The sequence below is a fragment of the Formica exsecta genome, unplaced genomic scaffold, assembly GCF_003651465.1.
Source record: "Formica exsecta isolate Colony F162 unplaced genomic scaffold, ASM365146v1 scaffold607, whole genome shotgun sequence".
Taxonomy (NCBI): Eukaryota; Metazoa; Arthropoda; class Insecta; order Hymenoptera; family Formicidae; genus Formica; species Formica exsecta.
In genome coordinates, this window is record NW_021853356.1 from 1,981 (window position 1) to 20,660 (window position 18,680).

The 18,680-nt window shown below is 47.0% G+C and overlaps 1 protein-coding gene and 1 non-coding gene across 2 annotated transcripts; one reads left to right on the plus strand and one right to left on the minus strand.

The window, feature by feature from the left end:
- Positions 1-9,836: 9,836 nt before the first annotated feature.
- On the minus strand, positions 9,837-9,991 carry LOC115242547. Its single transcript, XR_003885069.1, has one exon. It is a non-coding gene; the product is annotated as a 5.8S ribosomal RNA (ribosomal RNA).
- Positions 9,992-18,257: 8,266 nt separating this feature from the next.
- Positions 18,258-18,656, plus strand: LOC115242544. The gene has a single exon (XM_029818931.1). The coding sequence runs from the start codon at positions 18,258-18,260 to the stop codon at positions 18,654-18,656; it is 399 nt and encodes a 132-aa protein (XP_029674791.1).
- Positions 18,657-18,680: the final 24 nt, after the last annotated feature.

Here is an 18,680-nt window from a genome sequence, read left to right on the forward strand (position 1 = left end):
GGAAAGAGAAGATTAGTAACCACCGGTTCCGTCCAGTGATGTGCTGCTTTGGGAATTTTCCCATGTGGGAGTCTTCGTGCGCATGCGTAAGCTGACGTCATAGCTAGACGTCAGCTGTATCCACGGATGTATCTAGCTGCAACGTTAGGCATATAAGGGTTTCCTTGTAGTTTCCCCGCGTTTTTTTCATAGTGAAATAATAACGCGTTGTAGTCTCATCTTCTTATTACCATTTATATTAAATATATTCTATTTCTTTGATAGAAGCTTTCTTCTCTCCTTGCAACTTCTTTTACATTTCTTTTCTCGCTGAGGTCTAATGATACCTTATATTTAATCGAATTATATATGTTAGTGAGGATTCATAGTGTTTGCTTAGTGTGCATGCGCGACTTTATTCCCACGACAGCGCATCACTGATTTCGTTGCCGCTGGGTCAAAGACCTCAGAAGCGCAGGGCCCGGTGGCGAGTATTGACAGCCCCTATTCTTTTCTACTGCACCGAGGTACAATGGAGACGAACGAATGGAGATGGGCTGCCGGGAAGTGCGGAGAGGATGTGAGAGGAAAGATAGGAAGGACGCTGTCACTTATGAGCCATTCGATCAGCATCAGGTTTCAACCACGACACTCCCGGACCCCGTGATCGACTCAGAACATCACCCGCGCGGGCCGGGATCCGATGGATCAAACCGGATCACCAGCACCGGCACAAGGATCAGTAAAGAGCATCACCCGGACGTCCATCTGAGAATCATAGTATCACTGATGCCGGCTCATGACTATGCAAAAAAGGAGGAAACACATCGTTATGATATCACTCAGCCGACCCCTACCGAATCTTACTTTTCAAAGTAAGTGCGTTTTCAGGAGTACCACAAGAAGGTGGATGCACAACTTGAACGTGAGAGGCTAGAAGTCCTAACGAGAGGACTGATATCGCGTAGAGATTTCGCATCGCATAGCGATTCGCATCACGTCCCAAACCTGACCCTCAGACCCCGAGATCAACTCAGAACATCACCCGCGCGGGCCGGGATCCAATGGACCTACGGATCACCAGCTCCGGCGCGAGGATCAGTAAAGAGCGTCACCCGGACGTCCTTAAGAGAATCGTAGTTACTTCCAGTAGATAGGGACAGTGGGAATCTCGTTAATCCATTTATGCGCGTTACAAATTAGATGACAAAGCATTTGGCTATATGTTTCAACGCTATGTTCATCGTAACTCAATGATTCAAGTCACGCGCGAACCAGCGATGATATTGCAAGGCTGCTGTTTGCTGTTGGCGTTCGCAACACTCCTTGGACAAAAACAAGGAACCAACAAATGGTCCTTTCATTAAAAACATAAACATGCACCCGCTGCGCCTTATGGCAAATCACCACCAGTCTAAGACGTCAGACCTACAGCTCTATTCGCGGCTCGCCTCCGCCGCCAATTATAACGCGTTGTTATTGCGTTGAAACATTTCCAGTTGAGCCACGATCCCCACAACACTCGAGTCGTAAGCGTTCGCAGTTGGCTCGTGGTGAGACTAAGTTGCTTCAGCTCACGCTCGCTATCGGGACTCCAGACACCTCGCCAAGAGATGGTAATGGCGGTAAAACGAACACTATCTCTTCGTACTCCTGTCTGTTCTGCCACTCGGTCTCTCAGATCTTGGATCGACCGGTATTTCTCCACCTTACGGTCATGAGCCACGTTCAGAGCCGTTTCGCTGAACACGACCTGTCCACGACAACAGCCTCACCTCCTCTAACTATTGTCAGGTCGGGTCGGCGCACAGTGGGCCGGATTCAGATATAGGCGGCCAAAAATCTAAAAATAAATCTCTGAAATTCATGTTGTAAATAAGCAAACTAGCTTCTAGAATAGTGAAATTATCCGATTCTAACATTATTTGATATTGTAAGTAGTTATAATAATTACACTTTTAAATGGTGCAATATCGCGAATATCTTTAAGACGTGTTTATGCAAAGAGAACTTTAATTCTTCATAAATCGTATTTTATTGAATAAAACAAATATTTCTGATAAATAATTGTTACGTCCTGGCAATTCCACGATTCCTTCCTTCCGCGAAGTGTCGGCAACGATCGTCAATTGGTGAGACAAACGAACCGCTCAGTAAACAGACCAACGTAAAAGATCGATGATAAAAACATGCCGGTCTCCTCAAGGTAATATAAAATTTTCTAACGAAATACCCAACAAACAGCTGCATCATTAATAATAAAATTTTCCAACAAATATTCAATAAGCACAGCTGCACTAATAGCAATAAAATTATCATAGAAGAATAGGATCTTTTTTCTAATCTGAACACGTGCAAGGAATCTTCGAACGAATATCGAACTCACCAATGGAAGATCACTACGAGTAAAACGTAAAAAGTAGGAGAAATACTCCGCCTAACGAAGACACTGGCACATTTTTAATTTGCTAAAGTTTTGGAAGATTCCCACTCTTAGAATTAGAATACGCCCCAAAAAGAAAATTATAAAAAGAGAACTCGCGAACACATCATCTCTCTCATTTTGCAACTTTCAATCCGAATACTCTTGCTCTGTGATGTAACTCGCGAGTTAATTGAGAAAATCAGTGTCTTCCAGCGGCGTCTCACCACCATTTGCATTCATCAACCGAAGGTCCGAACGCACCACGAGACCTAGAGCCGAGGAAAAATCATCATCTTTCATTATCGAATCAACAGCAAAAAGTAAGCTTCAACTATTCAATTATTACGTATATACGCGACTGAAACCTTATTATTTACACTGGTTTCGTAGTGAGAACCAGATCTGGGAAAGTATATATATATCGGCGCATGAATCAAGTCCATCGCAGGACTCGGAAGGCGTTGACGCGACCGTTCGCGATTCTTATCGTCAAATTAAAAAGATTTAGGAGTAAGGCTGACTCACTACACCCAAGCTCACAATCCAACAAAGTCACAACCTCCCCACTTTCCCCTTACTATTTCTCTCCCAGCTACTCCCCAGTTTATTCCCCCGAACCCCTTTCTCTCGAACCGCCTTCTTCCCCGAGATCATTCTCGTCATTATCCACAGTCCTCTTGAATAATCCACCCCCTTCTTCTCCGCAATTTTTGGAATCAGACGATTTCGAAAAAGCCATTCAGGAGTTTTGCGAAGAACTACCTGATTTAGAATCAGCTTCGTCCTACCAAGATTAAATTGAACTAAATTCAAATCTCCTTTCACTCTCTCTCCATGATCCTTACTTCCTACTTCACTCACACACGCACTTTTTTTTTAATTAAATCTTCATATTGTATTAACCAGTCAGAACCTAAATGTTAACGATAAAATCTTTCCCTTGCATTCTGACTGATGTCCTCCGTATTAATGTAACACCCGCGAACTAACACACACACTCAATTCTCTGACCGAAAAGGGACCGCCGAGCGAATTTCCGAAAACAGTGTAATAGCGACTCAGTCCTTTACCTGCTTTTCGGACCTGTCAGTTTGTTCGACCCGATTCCAAACGCCACGAGACATTTGATTTCGGGATAATAAAAGATAGTTGTTGCGCCCTTCCGTCGACTCATCCTTCCCCGAGTCTGGACGTAACATAATACTAACTATTTTTTTCTATTTTATTTGATATCAAAAGTAATAATGTTATATCTCAAACTATTGATGTGTTGTATAAATAATATGTGAAAGTTATCAATATTCATCATATCAGTATCTGTTTTTTGTTGTACAAAAAATGTTCAGTCGAGTTAGATGCTGTACTTGTCCACACATGAAGGGTATCCAGATAAGAACTTCCATACATTATGAGAAGAAGCGCTTCTCAGCGCTTTCGAAAATATAGCTTTTTTAAATATGCTTATGTGGGTTATTCTCTGCGCTGCCACGCGCATCTGTCGAAAACAATTTTGAAACTATTTGTAATTTCTACAATTTTTGTTGAATTGTTCTTTTTTTAATTTCTTACTTAGAAATAAGAAACAAATATTATATTAAATATATAAGTGCAATATAATACGACAATATAAAAAACATATTACAAACAATTAAAATAAAATATATATAAAAATACAAAAAAAATATAAAATTTAAAAAAAGATTTTTATGAATGTAAAAAAATGGGAAAAATATGGGACTACATCTTCCTACGTCCTCATCGTTAGTCCTGGATTATACTAAAGGGAAGAAAATATATATTATAAGCAACCGAAACAGATATTCCTTTATTATTCACTTATTGATGCTTGTCTTCTCGTAAAGAAATTAATACTGTTTGGAGAATGATGATTTGGATATAAATATCATATAACATGAATCTATGAATGAGTGTCAAACAACATCTAATTCAGAAAAATAATTCAGTTAAAGTAATTTCTTAATTCCTCACATTCAAGATTATATGAAATAAAAATAAAAGAAAATTAATAATAGATTTGAATTGTGGGTCCTAAAAATTATATATATTGATAACAAAATCAAGTTTTTTAATGATGTTCAAGATTGAGACGTTGAATTTAATCGATAAATTTAAACTGTAAATTCAACCGACAAATCTGACCGGTAAGAGCCGCAATCAAGACACGAGCGAGAAGGTCATGGGACACGTGTCGAGGCTCGCTCCTGGTGTTTTCTAATAAACGTTCTGAAAACTCCGCTCACGTAAGTAATCTTTCAAATCCTATTCCTCCAGCGAATTTACGGATTCGCGCTACACAATGCTTCTCGCTCAACTCTAAACGTACCTCTCAAGATTCGGGCGATCTCGTCGAGGTCGACTCGTGAACAAATGATTTTTACATTTTGGCCACCTAGATTTAAATCCGGCCCACTGTGCGGCGCCTTCCGACAGAAGTCGAGTACGCTTGTTCCGCATCGACATGCCATTCTTTCGCAAGAAGCTACCAACTTGACAGCATAGGTCGTCATGCCGTAGGATCCTTCCTCCGTGCGTTCTGAAACACCTCTGCACGCAGTGAGCGGGCGTCTCGATCTCGGGACAACCCGCCAGACAATGCACTTCGTGCCCTTCACGCCCTCGGGATGATCTCGCTCTAGACGGTAAACAGTTGGCCCGGACGTGGTGATAATGCACGTAGTCAGCTCCGAAGATGGATTGGGCACCCGCCTCAACCCAGTTGGAACTCAGTTTGGACGAACCGACCTCCCTGAGTCCCTTCCCATCGCACGACTTGTGCAGCCAGGTCGCACACTGCTGTCTGAGCTTGGCCGTTGTGGTTACCCGAACAGTCCGTACACGCATCTGCTTTTCGCACCAGGCTAGCTGCTTAGCCACATACGTGGATTTGGCAGCGGCAGAAGCGGCAGGCATCGAGCCTACACACAACTTCCGAAGTCGGTTATGCTTCAAAATAGGGATTAGAGTTCTAAACAAAGGCATGCCAAGCCCGCCACTCTGTATTGGCGAATTGAAGTATCCAGCAGGGACATCATGGGGCATTCGCAGCCAGCGTCGAACCGCAGTTCTTACCAGCACGTCCACACCTCTTAACGTTTTCGACATGACCGATCCCACTACCCACCAGTGGTAATACCGAGGAAGGAGACAGTCACGGAGCAGCCGCAGCCTCTGTTGAGGTTTGAGCGGCGCCCTTGTTAACAGCTCGATGGACTGAGCTAGAGGCGAAACGTTTGCAAATTCCCTAGCATCTTGATATGTGCTGCCTAAGTAGGTCCAGACCTCGACTGGGGATTTTTGCGGTAACAGCGCTCCCCCCACGGTGAAGTTAGGTGTTAAATCAAGGGAGCGGTACTCTTGGACACAGTACAATTGAACGCGGTGCAAATGGGCACGTTACAAATGAACACGAGATTTTGCACATGGTTCAATTGGACACAGTGCATTTGGACACAGTAATTTTGGATACAGTAGCTTTTGGACACGTAAGAAAATACGCATCGTTTACTTGGACACCGCTCACTTGGGCACTGCTCATTTGGACACCGTTCATTTGGACACAGAAAGATGCACACCGTTCATTTTGACACCGTTCATTTGCCCACCGTTCGTTTGGACACAGTTATTTGCTTACCGTTCGTTTGGACACCGTTCATTTGCCCACCGTTCGTTTGTACACCGTTCATTTGCCCACCATTTGTTTGGACACCGTTCATTTGCCCACCGTTCGTTTGGACACCGTTCATTTGCCCACCGTAGTTGTAAAGCGAGGTCTACCCTGCCTACCGGCGGGGCGGGTGCGGGAGGGGGGCCGAAGGCCACCATTGCACCCCCCGTGTGTGTGTACGCGCGCGTGCGCACGTGCTTCCTGTCCTGTGGGCAAATGAACGGTGTCCAAACGAACGGTGGGCAAATGAACAGTGTCCAAACGAACGGTGGGCAAATTAACGGTGTCCAAACGAACGGTGGGCAAATAACGGTGTTCAAACGAACGGTGGGCAAATGAACGGTGCGCGTCTTTCTGTGTCCAAATGAACGGAGTCCAAATAAACGGTGTCCAAATAAACAGTGTCCAAGTGAACGGTGTCCAAGTAAACTATGCGTATTTTATTACGTGTCCAAAAGCTACTGTATCCAAAATTACTGTGTCCAAATGCACTGTGTCCAATTGAACCGTGTGCAAATCTCGTGTTTATTTGTAACGTGTCCATTTGCACCGTGTCCAATTGTACTGTGTCCAAGTGAAGGCCACTCTTAAATCAACCTTCACTTTTTTGTCTCGGTCAGACTCCACCAGTGACAGCACTCCGGTCTTACTAGCATTAATACTCAAGCCATTACGTTCGAATGCGGCATTAAGCCGCGTAAGGTTTTCCTGGAGTCCTACCCTCGTGGAAGACAGGAGTATAATGTCGTCAGCGTAGCCCAAAGCGCTCACGACTCGACCCCCGAACCTGAAGCCAACATCCTCCGAGAGAGCCCCCAGTGCTCTATCCACGATCAGATTTAACAGTAGGAGCGATAGAGGATCACCCTGTCTCACGCCGCGTCCCAGCTGCGTCATCGACACTTCCTGGCCGACGATGAGCTGTAACACCGTCCTAGCATCGTTGTAAATTGCTCTTATATACTCTCGGAAAGGTGGCGGTAAACCTACATTCTCGAGAGCTCTATGTATGGCCGTGTGCAAAACCGTGTCGAAAACTTTCGACAGGTCCACACACGCCATATGTACTGTTTTGCAGTGCCTCCGGGCGTGATCCAACACGGCCGACAGGAACGTGACATTTTCACAGACCCCATCGACCGTCCGGAACTCCTTTTGGCGCTGATCAAAATTATCGAGAGCTGCTAGTCGTTTGGCCAAGATCTTGTGGAAGTGTCTCAGCACAACGGATCCTATACTAAGGGGTCGATAATCCGACGGCACGGGCCGTTCCGGCATCTTTCTCTTTTCTAGAAAAACCGTTCTGGTAGTGGCGATCGATGAGGGCGCCTCAGCCGCAAGAAGCAACGGGTTGAACAGCAGAGCGCAAATAACATTTGGAACTGCGTTCCATGCTCTCGGCTCAATTCCGTCCAACCCTGGTGCAGTGCCAGTCTTTACAGAAACCCTCGCCACTTCGGCAGGTATAACAGGGTCCCAGAGCAAGGTCCTATCGACCGCAGGAGCATCGTCCATGGTCGCGTCCTCGCCGAGACCTTCGAGGTGAATTCTTCTGGCTCTCGGCGGAAGGCTCCTGCTGGCACCGCTCGTCTGTCTCGACTCTCCGTATGAGCGGCGCAGCTCTGTCATGTCTCCATACGCCACCTCAATCGTCTCCATAAGGGGACTCCAGTAGTTGCGGAATTCAACAGCGGACGGACGCACGCGTTTTGCATCACTATCGAGTATCTTCGAGAGACAGTATTTGAGGTTTTTCTTGTAGAGATTCCGCACTATGGCATAATCCCTACACCTATTTTGCTTCCTGTTCTCTCTCCTCAAGTTCTTCGCTTTGGGAGGATTTTGCCGTCGTGCTTCTGCGCGTCCAAGAGGGGCAGGCGACGGCTTAGGAAAGATCTTGCCATCCCATCTTCAGCCATCTCTCAATGGCGTGGACGTCGATTCTCCCAGCCAGAAAGTCATCTGCGATGTTCGCCAGAGACTCAGCCTCATAGCTCCGAACGCGCCTCACAAGCTCACAGAGCTCCTCCACTGCGTCCCGGAGCCCCCCAGAGGTCTCAATGACCTGCTGGGGTGCAGGCAGCGGCTCTTCATAGTCCATCTCGATGGACGGGCGGGCGACTCCTATCATCGTCGTTCTGCCCGCATTGCCAGCATCGTCAACATCATCGGTGTTCGATAAGACCTCTTGGCAAAACGCTCGGACCATCTCGCGGTAAGCCTCTTGACGACGCTTACCCTTGACGGCTTCCAAGTTTCTATGGGGGAACTTCTCCTGGAGATATTGGTTCATAAAGAGAATCCCCGCTGAGGTGGCTGCAGCCTCAGCTCTTGCCATGAGACGGACTACTTTCGCCGTTTACCCGCGCTTGCTTGAATTTCTTCACGTTGACATTCAGAGCACTGGGCAGAAATCACATTGCGTCAACACTTGCGAGGGCCATCGCAATGCTTTGTTTTAATTAGACAGTCGGATTCCCCTAGTCCGTGCCAATTCTGAGCTGAGCGTTGAATGGCGGCCGAAGAGGATGACCATGACGGCTCGCGCCGCCACGGAAGCCTCGCAGCAAGGAAGATCCGCGGGAGGCCAAGGCACGGGACCGAGCTCGGATCACTGGACCGGCGCGAGAACGCCGACCATTCACCTCGCCCAGGCCCGGCACGTCAGTGCCTCGGGATAAGCGGATCCTCCCAAACACCACATTTCCCTGCGGCGGAACCGCGGGATTCGGTGCTGGGCTTTTTCCTGTTCGCTCGCCGCTACTAAGAAAATTCTAGTTAGTTTCTTTTCCTTCGTTTAACAATCTGCTTAAATTCAGCGGGTAATCTCGCCTGCTCTGAGATCGTCAAAGAGTTTAGTTTTCGATAACCGTGGCCGCGCCGCCTCCTCCGCCGGCTCTTCAGAGCGTCGGGAGAGCAGCAGCGCCGGCACAGCGGCTTCGCATTGTACACGGAGGAGTGTGGCGCGAGGAGACGTGTTCCCAACACTTCCACGCGCGGCTCGCCGCCGCTAGTAGGAGGAAACGTAAGCCGATCGAATCTCGTTCTAGTTGTCTGCATTGCAAACAACGAAAAAGATCGGCGCGGATCGCGTCATCTTCGATCGCCGGAAACGCGAGAGATAGAGCGAGCGAGTGAGTGTGCGCGTACACGTACACGTACACACTTCTGTCACCCACCCTTCAATTTTCTCTCCGCATATCGTGTATACACGGATATGGGATACGGGGCGAAACGGATTCGACGAGTACACGACGACGCGCGCCGGTCCCCTATTTTCGTTTTCGAGAATTTCGTGTACTCGGACACACGGTCGGCTCGCGATTCACCCGCGTTAAGGAGGGTTTCTCGCTCTTTTCTTTCTCTTCGCGTACCGCCGGGCGACGACGCGCCGCAGTTCTCTCCTACCGTTTGCGCGGAAGGTAACGCGCGACTCGCGTAAGAGGCTCGAGCGCGCGCAGGCGCACCGGGAGACCGCGAAAGGGATAACGCAACGTGTGTGCGCCGTCTTCTACTCCCTCTCTCTCCTTCGACAGTTCCCGGGCGCGCGCGCGCTCAAGCGCTCTATCTTTACGCGCGTTGCTCTCACTCTTCCTTTTCCTCGGTGTTATTTCAGACGACGCCAAGGGGCCGCCTCTCGGGACGGCTCGTCTCGGGCGAACGTCCAACGATCGCTCGTACGCCGTTTGCGCGAACGGGCGCGTTGGCCCGGCGCGCAAAGGCGCAAGCAGTTTCGAGGTACTAAAACGACCCTCAGCCAGGCGTGGTCCGGGAATTGTATCCGTGGACCGCAATGTGCGTTCGAAATGTCGATGTTCATGTGTCCTGCAGTTCACAAGTTGACGCGCAATTAGCTGCGTTCTTCATCGACCCACGAGCCAAGTGATCCACCGTTCAGGGTAATCGTTTTGCAATTCTTGCGTTCACCGAACGCTTCGTTCATCCATCTCAGTCTCCTCTCCGAAGAGAGAGAGATAAAATTGTTGGCCCTTCGATCAGCCTGGCCGCGCGCGTCCGAGCACACGCGGACCGCCGCCACCGCTGGGAAGGCTACGGCACAAAAGTTGTTTCGCGATTGGAGCGTCTGTCCCCGTATACATAGCATACGTATAATCGGAAAGAGCCGGGGCGGAGTGTTCTTTGAAGAAACCGTCGGACGGGATCGGGTGATCCGTCCTCTCGCCCGTTCGAGCGATAGCCGCTCTCGCGTACAAACACGCTGACCGCTGCCCCGGCGCGCGATGGCGCGGGGAGGGGCGCGTTTACGAGCGCTGCCGACACACGGACGGGCGTAGGTTACCACCGGTACGCGCTAACGCCGGATCGTAGGCTCTGCGCTTGGCAAGAGCGCGATCGGGAAAGCGTCTCGGGGCTCCGAATCGCATTTATGTGTGATTTCGCAATTTGCTCAACGAGCCTCAACGGGTCGCGCGCGCGCGGGTATCGCGCGACGCGACGCCGGTTGCGGCTGCGAAGCTCAAGGAGAGAGTCTCGGATACTCCTCTCCCTTCCGCTCGCACGACACGACCGCGCCGGATACGGCCGACGGCGCTCTGCTGCTGGCTTCCCTCCTCTCGGGTCGTCGCAGAGGCGCGCGGCGTTCGGCGCGTCGTAGTCCTCGACGCGGGATCATCTGTCAATTCCATTTTACTTTCATATATGTTTCTTTGTCCATTCAGTCGCCGACTGCTGCAAGCGCGCGTCTAAAAAACTCGAGACGCAGAGCAGGACCTCCGGAACGTTAATGATCCTTCCGCAGGTTCACCTACGGAAACCTTGTTACGACTTTTACTTCCTCTAAATGATCAAGTTTGGTCATCTTCCCGGCAACATCGGCAATGCCGAGACATTGCCGCGCACCAGTCCGAAGACCTCACTAAATCATTCAATCGGTAGTAGCAACGGGCGGTGTGTACAAAGGGCAGGGACGTAATCAACGCGAGCTTATGACTCGCGCTTACTGGGAATTCCTCGTTCATGGGGAACAATTGCAAGCCCCAATCCCTAGCACGAAGGAGGTTCAGCGGGTTACCCGGGCCTTTCGGCCAGGGAACACACGCTGATTCCTTCAGTGTAGCGCGCGTGCGGCCCAGAACATCTAAGGGCATCACAGACCTGTTATTGCTCAATCTCGTGCGGCTAGAAGCCGCCTGTCCCTCTAAGAAGATTTGTTTGTACGTTGGTAGTAAAAACCCACCAGCCGAAGCCGGGGGCCTTCGCGATACCATAAGGTACGCCTATTTAGCAGGCTAGAGTCTCGTTCGTTATCGGAATTAACCAGACAAATCGCTCCACCAACTAAGAACGGCCATGCACCACCACCCACCGAATCAAGAAAGAGCTATCAATCTGTCAATCCTTCCGGTGTCTGGGCCTGGTGAGGTTTCCCGTGTTGAGTCAAATTAAGCCGCAGGCTCCACTCCTGGTGGTGCCCTTCCGTCAATTCCTTTAAGTTTCAGCTTTGCAACCATACTTCCCCCGGAACCCAAAAGCTTTGGTTTCCCGGAAGCTGCCCGCCGAGTCATCGGAGGAACTTCGGCGGATCGCTAGCTGGCATCGTTTATGGTTAGAACTAGGGCGGTATCTGATCGCCTTCGAACCTCTAACTTTCGTTCTTGATTAATGAAAACATTTTTGGCAAATGCTTTCGCTTCTGTCCGTCTTGCGACGATCCAAGAATTTCACCTCTAACGTCGCAATACGAATGCCCCCATCTGTCCCTATTAATCATTACCTCGGGGTTCCGAAAACCAACAAAATAGAACCGAGGTCCTATTCCATTATTCCATGCACGCAGTATTCAGGCGAAGGTAACCTGCTTTAAGCACTCTAATTTGTTCAAAGTAAACGTACCGGTCCGACTCGACACTCAGTAAAAAGCACCGCGGCGGGGTATTAATTGGGCCGCCCCTCGCGAGGCTAAGCCCACCGGTAGGACGTCCCACATTACGCCAGTAACGCGGTGTACCGACGGTATGCGACACAGATTCAACTACGAGCTTTTTAACCGCAACAACTTTAATATAAAATAAATTTTAATATAAAATAAAATTTAATATAAAATATATAAATTAGGGATGCGCATAGATTTTTAAGATTTTTACACCATAAAGAACTTGTTCTCACACGTCATATGTATAATGTCATCCCTGCGTTTCTCCTGAATTCTTTTTTTACAAGACAGGAGCGTTTCTTTTGCTTTCTCCATCGCAAAGAGCGAAGAAGAGTCATAGACAAACTCGATTGGCTCATAGAGAAGAATAGGAGAATTTTAACCCAGGTCTCTCCCGTCAAGTATTTTTATTTCATTCCGCCTACAGAAAATAGTTAATTTTAAAATTAAACTAAGATCACACTTCGAATCTCCCCAACCTGTGGTCCATTCCACGGTTTTTACTCTTACCCCCTCTGCTCATTCTTCTTCTTCCTGCGTTTTTCTTGACCTGCATCGTTCACTTTTCCCTCTTCCCCACCCCTCACTTCTCCTAAAACGGATTGGCTTATAAATTTATCTAAGATTTTCATCACTGAAGAGGTACAATGTTTGTGCAATTGGGGGAGAGATTTTGTCTGTCCATTCTTCCAAAGAAAAAAAGACTTCTAACTTTCGAGTTTATCAAACATATTGAGAAAAACATTGCTAAACTTCATCCGGATGTGGCGGTTAATATCAGAAACTCCAGTTTGAACATAATCAACAAATTCCTTTCCTCTCCTCATATCCCCTCGAAGATCGACCTCCATATTAATAGATTGATGGAAATTACTAATGAATTTTTAAAAAAACCATCCAGACCTATTAATCACATGTGCAGACAAAGGCAACATAACGGTGGTTTTAGACAAACATGATTACATACACATGTAACGATACGTTACCAGCCTCGCGGGCCGACCAGCCGCCCGCAATTCTGAGGCTCGGCGCCTATGGCGCTCCTAAACTTCACACCCGTGTCTCGGCCCCACCGTGGGGCTGCCCCACCACGCGCCGACTCGCGTGAGTGGGAGGCCGGCCGCCGGTATATAAGGCGCTCCGGCGAGTGTAGCGTTACCAGTTCCCGATCCCGATTTCTGTCACGTACAACTCTCCGGATCCTGAACCAACTCTCGCGTTATAACAGGCTACGGGCTTCCCGTAGTTAGGGCGGGCTTCCCGGTTGCTGGGACGGCGCACCCTGATACCTCGCGTTACACCGGGCTACGGGCTTCCCGTAGTTAGGCCGGGCTTCCCGGTTGCCGGGACGGCGCATCCTGATATCCCGCGTTATACCAGGCTACGGGCTTCCCGTAGTTAGGCCGGGCTTCCCGGTTGCTGGGACGGCGCCTTCTGCTAGTTTATAAGTCCGTACCGCGTTATACCGTAAGACCGTTTGTATATACCGAGACCTGTTTATACCGTAAGACCGCTTTGGTCTCCGCGTCCTAAGGGACTTTAGCACCGTTTGTATATATCGCGACCTGTTTATACCGTAAGACCGTTTTGGTCTCCGCGCCGACTCTAGTATCGACTTGTATATACCGCGACCTGTTTGTACCGTGAGACCGCACTGTATATACTGCGCATTGTCCATGTAAAGTTAATTGAACGTAGTAGGATAGCCACCAGTGTCGCACCGACTCTATCGTTACATACGGCCTTCAGACTACACAAGCTCGCTAGCCCTTCTAAGGGTAAGCCGCAGAAAGTGCCGACGCCTCGTCCTTCTAAGGATAAGGTAGTCAGGCAGTTGGAATTACACACGAAGGCCACGCGACACCCGTAGTATTTAAGATCCATTCTGTTCATTTTAGCATAATCATAGTTTGCTTGCATGCGAATACCGCGACTCCCGACCACACCCGCATGAGCCGCGCTCGCTTCCCGAGCTCCACGCGCACCAGCCACACGCGAAACACTGTACGCGAATTTCAGTACGCACCGCTCTGGCATGTCGCATTATAAATAACAACCGCTCACGCGAAACTCTGTACGCACCGTTCCCGCATGTTGCATTGTACACATAATATAGCTCAGTGTTAAATTTTGATAATCGCTTGAATAAACCAAATTGTTTGACCGCATTAAAACAAAGAAAAGTAAGTTGGAATTTCCCCCTTCTCCCGAATCCTGGCACCGGCGAGCCTTGATCCGCGGCGTACGGGAAAGGTGAACCGTTACACACAAAATGGAAATACTGCTGAACGATGAGAGTACTTATTTGAGAGTTGATAGTGACTCTACTAAAAAGATTACTAATGACCTTTGCTCATTATTAGCAAGATGAAGAAAGCATGATTATATTTCTGCGAGTACGTCAAGGACGTTGCTTCTAAGCGATGGAGTACTTCCTCGGGCTTACGGCCTGCCTAAAATTCACAAGGAAAATTGTCCTCTTAAAATTATTATTTCATCCGTCAACAGTCTCCTCCACTCTTTCGCATCCTTCCTACATAATGTTATATTCAAGAGCATTCCAAGAGCTCATAGTCACGTGGAAAATAGTTATGACTTAGTTGGAAAATTAAATTCTAAGACCATTGAGGAACATCATCAACTTATTTCGTTGGATGTAGTCTCGCTTTTTACCAATGTTCCGAGTGAATTGGTGGTCAAGGGCATTGGGAAACGATGGCATTTTATCTCTAATAACACTGCCATCCCATATAAAGAATTCCAAAAACTATTGCAGCCTCTAAAATTTTGTATTAGAATTTTTGTCTCTATTTTAACTCTAGAACACGCTAATAAAGTATTGTACGGAGTTTGTGAGACACCCTGTATGTATTGTTGCGTCCGCGCGTCAACTTCGATAATACTCGAACACGCGCGACACAAACGGCACTCGCGTACCGCGACGTAAATGATTAACACTCTTTTAAAAGAACAAAAGGAACTTTAATAATAACACAGAACACACAATTAAACAAGGAACACAGAACGGGTAATAACAGTAATCGTATCTCAAATATGTCCGCCCGGAATGACATCCGTCACGAGACTCAAGATGACCGATCTCTCTCAAGATGTCCGCCGTTGTTTTTTACAACAACCCTTAGCGACGTGTTTGGAGATGATCTCTTAGAGACGGGAGCAACTTCAGGATTAACTACCACAGACGACTCGCAGGGACGTAACACTACTCCCACTCTTCAAGATTGTCGTCCTGACAATCAATGGTAGAAGGGCTCTTCTAAATTAAATGGGTTGACCGTTTTCCTCTTCTTCCAAGGCGTTGACTCCAGGGTGCCTTAATGACTTCCTGCTCTACCCTGAGCTGCAGCAACAGGTCACCAAGCGCCATTATTTGCCGGCCCCAATCACACACCCTCCAGGAATATATAGGATAGTGCCATCGAACCCTCTTCATTCTCGTCAACTTCAGGGTACCAAATCGGTTTCTTGCTCTACCTTGAGCTGCTGCTACAAGTTACCGAGCACCAATATTTAGGTCCCCTTCCTTACAATTCCGTTTCCTTCCGCAGAACTCTCCTCCCCTCTTTTCTCCTTTCATCATCTCTCCAAGAAATTATTTCCTTAAACACAAGCAAAGAAACATAATCAAGCGACGCGGTAGCGTCGCGACTCCAAGTACATAAAAGGAAACTGACTGGCTGTCAACAGTTTGCCTATGTACAGGCGCCACGGCGCTACCAAGTAGCTTATCCGGAGTTTTACGTCTAATAAACTTTCGATTAAAATACCTCAGGAACTAAAGCCATCATCAAAAATCTAACGGCGCTTTTATTATATAATGTGAATACAAGCTTTCGATTGCGACCGGTTCGAATAAGATTGGTGCAGTCAATCCCGAGAAATGATGATTGTATATCAGAATTGTGACATTTTTCGTTCTTCATCATTATCATCATAAGTTTCAGGCTCTCACGTACGTATGCTCGCACGCACACACGCAAAGCGATTTTGTCCTTCAAGGCGCGTTCATATCGCTCATGTACGATTATTCTTTCGTGTATTACTCTTTTACAAAATTATAATTTTAAAAATTTAGAATAAATAAGAGAGAAAGAAAGAGAGAGAGAGGGAGAAAGAGAGAGAGAGGGAGAGAGAGAGAGAGAGAGAGAGAGAGCGGGAGAAGAAGAGCGGGAGAGAGAGAGAGAGCGAGCGGGGGAGAGAGAAAGGGAGTGAGGGATGGAGGGAGGGAGAAAGGTGGCGATTGAGAGAGGGAAAGGGAGGAGAGGGGGGAGCGAGAGAAAGCGGGAGAGATAGAGAGTGGGAGAGAGAAAGAGAGAGAGAGAGCGGGAGAGAGAGAGAGAGCGGGAGAGAGAGGGAAAGCGGGAGAGAAAGAGAAAGCGGGAGAGAGAGGGAGAGAGAGAGAGAGAGCGGGAGGGTGGGAGAAAGAGGAGGGGAGAGCGGGAGAAAGAGAGAAAGAGCGGTAGAGAGAGAGAGAGAAAGCGGATATGTGTACATGTACACCTCATTATACCACATGATCATAACGCCAAATAAGTAAACAAAGACGCGTGTCGGTATGCGGCATATATTGCGCTATTATATTATGTATGGAATGTCTCACTTTGTTGTCATTTATATAGTGACAGCGAATAGGCAACAGCTCCATGTATCGTTATACACGATCGCGAAAATTATAAAAAGATATCTGAAACTCGATCTCTATGATAAATAATAATTAACGATTCACAAGCGATTGCTATTTGTCGAAGCAGATATTAACTTCGTGTGATTTATTGTTATATATATATCTCGTTATATACGATCACGAAAATGATTAGAAGATATCTGAAACTCGATCTCTATAACAATTAAAATTTAATGATTCATAAACAATTGCTATTTATCAAAGCAGATATTAATTACGTGTGATTTATTCTTATACTAATATACTGATACAAAGTAAGAATAATTACAAAAAGCAATGAAATCCCACTAAAAAAACCTCATAAAGGTAAAAAAATACGCCAAGTATATATCTAAAAAACCTCAACGGGTCACGCGCGCGCGGGTATTGCGCGACGCGACGCCTGTTGCGGCTACGTACCTCAAGGAGAGAGTCTCGGATACTCCTCTCTTTCCCGCTCGCACGACACGACCGCGCCGGAAACGGCCGACGGCGCTCTGCTGTTCTGTAACCTTTGACGTGTATATGTCATCTTATTATACAAAATAAAATCTCTGTATTTCGCATTTTATATATCTGAAAATAATTGTAATGGATTAATTTGATCTATGCGTCGGTGAAACGTGTCAGTCTGTCATTATTGTTTGTATCGAAATGTCGATTAATAAATTTGGATTATCGTTGGGAACACCGAACAATTCATACTATCAATAGAATGGATTACTAAGAAATTACATGCGCGATAACGCTCTGTATCAGACAGCCTCCGGCTTTGACGCAAGGTCGCGCAAGATACGACGCGTAGCACAACCGGAAGATGATACTGATGCCGCAAACAAACAGTACGTGGAAATAAGTGTCAAGCTTTTGAAAGATCGACAGGAAGAATTTAAGAAAAAGTAATCTCGCTCGAGACGAATATGCAGACGCTACAAATAATGATGGATGAGATGCAGAGAATGCTTCGGTATGCAACTCACGCGCAGACTACATCTGATTCAGCGCGGGAGAAGAAAGATATATAAAGAATATACGTGGAGAAATTATCTCATGCCTCGATCAAATATGCTACGAAAAATCTCTGAAAAACAGCTGCTCGTAGAAGAATTGCGTGCTCCAGCGAGAAAAAATTTTCCACGTAAACGTGTCATAGTACGCGGATACGACGATCTGTGGCAAACGCGCGTGGTTGAGATGTGTCCATATGCACGATTCAATAAAGGTTACAACTATATACTCACAGTTATCGATGTGTTGAGTAAGTATGCGTGGGCTGTACCGCTCAAGAGTAAGAGTGGACACGAGATGTCGGAAACGATCGCAAAGATAATTCGAGATGATGGAAGATGCCCGAAAAATTTTCAAACCGACAGAGGAAAAGAATTTTACAACGCAAATGTACAGAAATTCGTGAAGAAACAATCATTATTCAACGTACTCTGTCATAAAAGCCTCAATCGTCGAACGATTCAACCGAACGTTACAGAACAATATGTGGAAAATGCTTATCCTTAATGGAAATTATAAGTGGATCGACGCGTTGTCCCAGCTCGTTGGAGAGTACAAAGCGCGAAAACATCGCACTATCGGTATGAGACCTATCGATGTTACCCCCGCGATCGCTGATAAACTTTTAAATACGGTATATAGCAATGTAAAGATTGCGGCACCGGCACGATTCAAAGGCGATCCGGTACGCGTGAGTAAATTCAAGACCATCTTTGACAAAGGTTACACGCCAAATTGGACTACCGAAGTGTTTAAGATCGTTAAAGTACAGAAAACTAATCCCGCGACCTATGTACTCGAAGATTCGCGCGGAAATCCTGTCGCCGGCGGATTTTACGAATATGAGTTACATCACATTGCTAATCCCGACGTACATCTCGTGGAAAAGGTGATAAGCAAAAAGGATGACGAGGTTTATGTGAAATGGCTGCGATTTGATGCTACACACAACTCTTGGATAGATAAAAATAATATATTATAAATATGTTAACAATAATACATAATA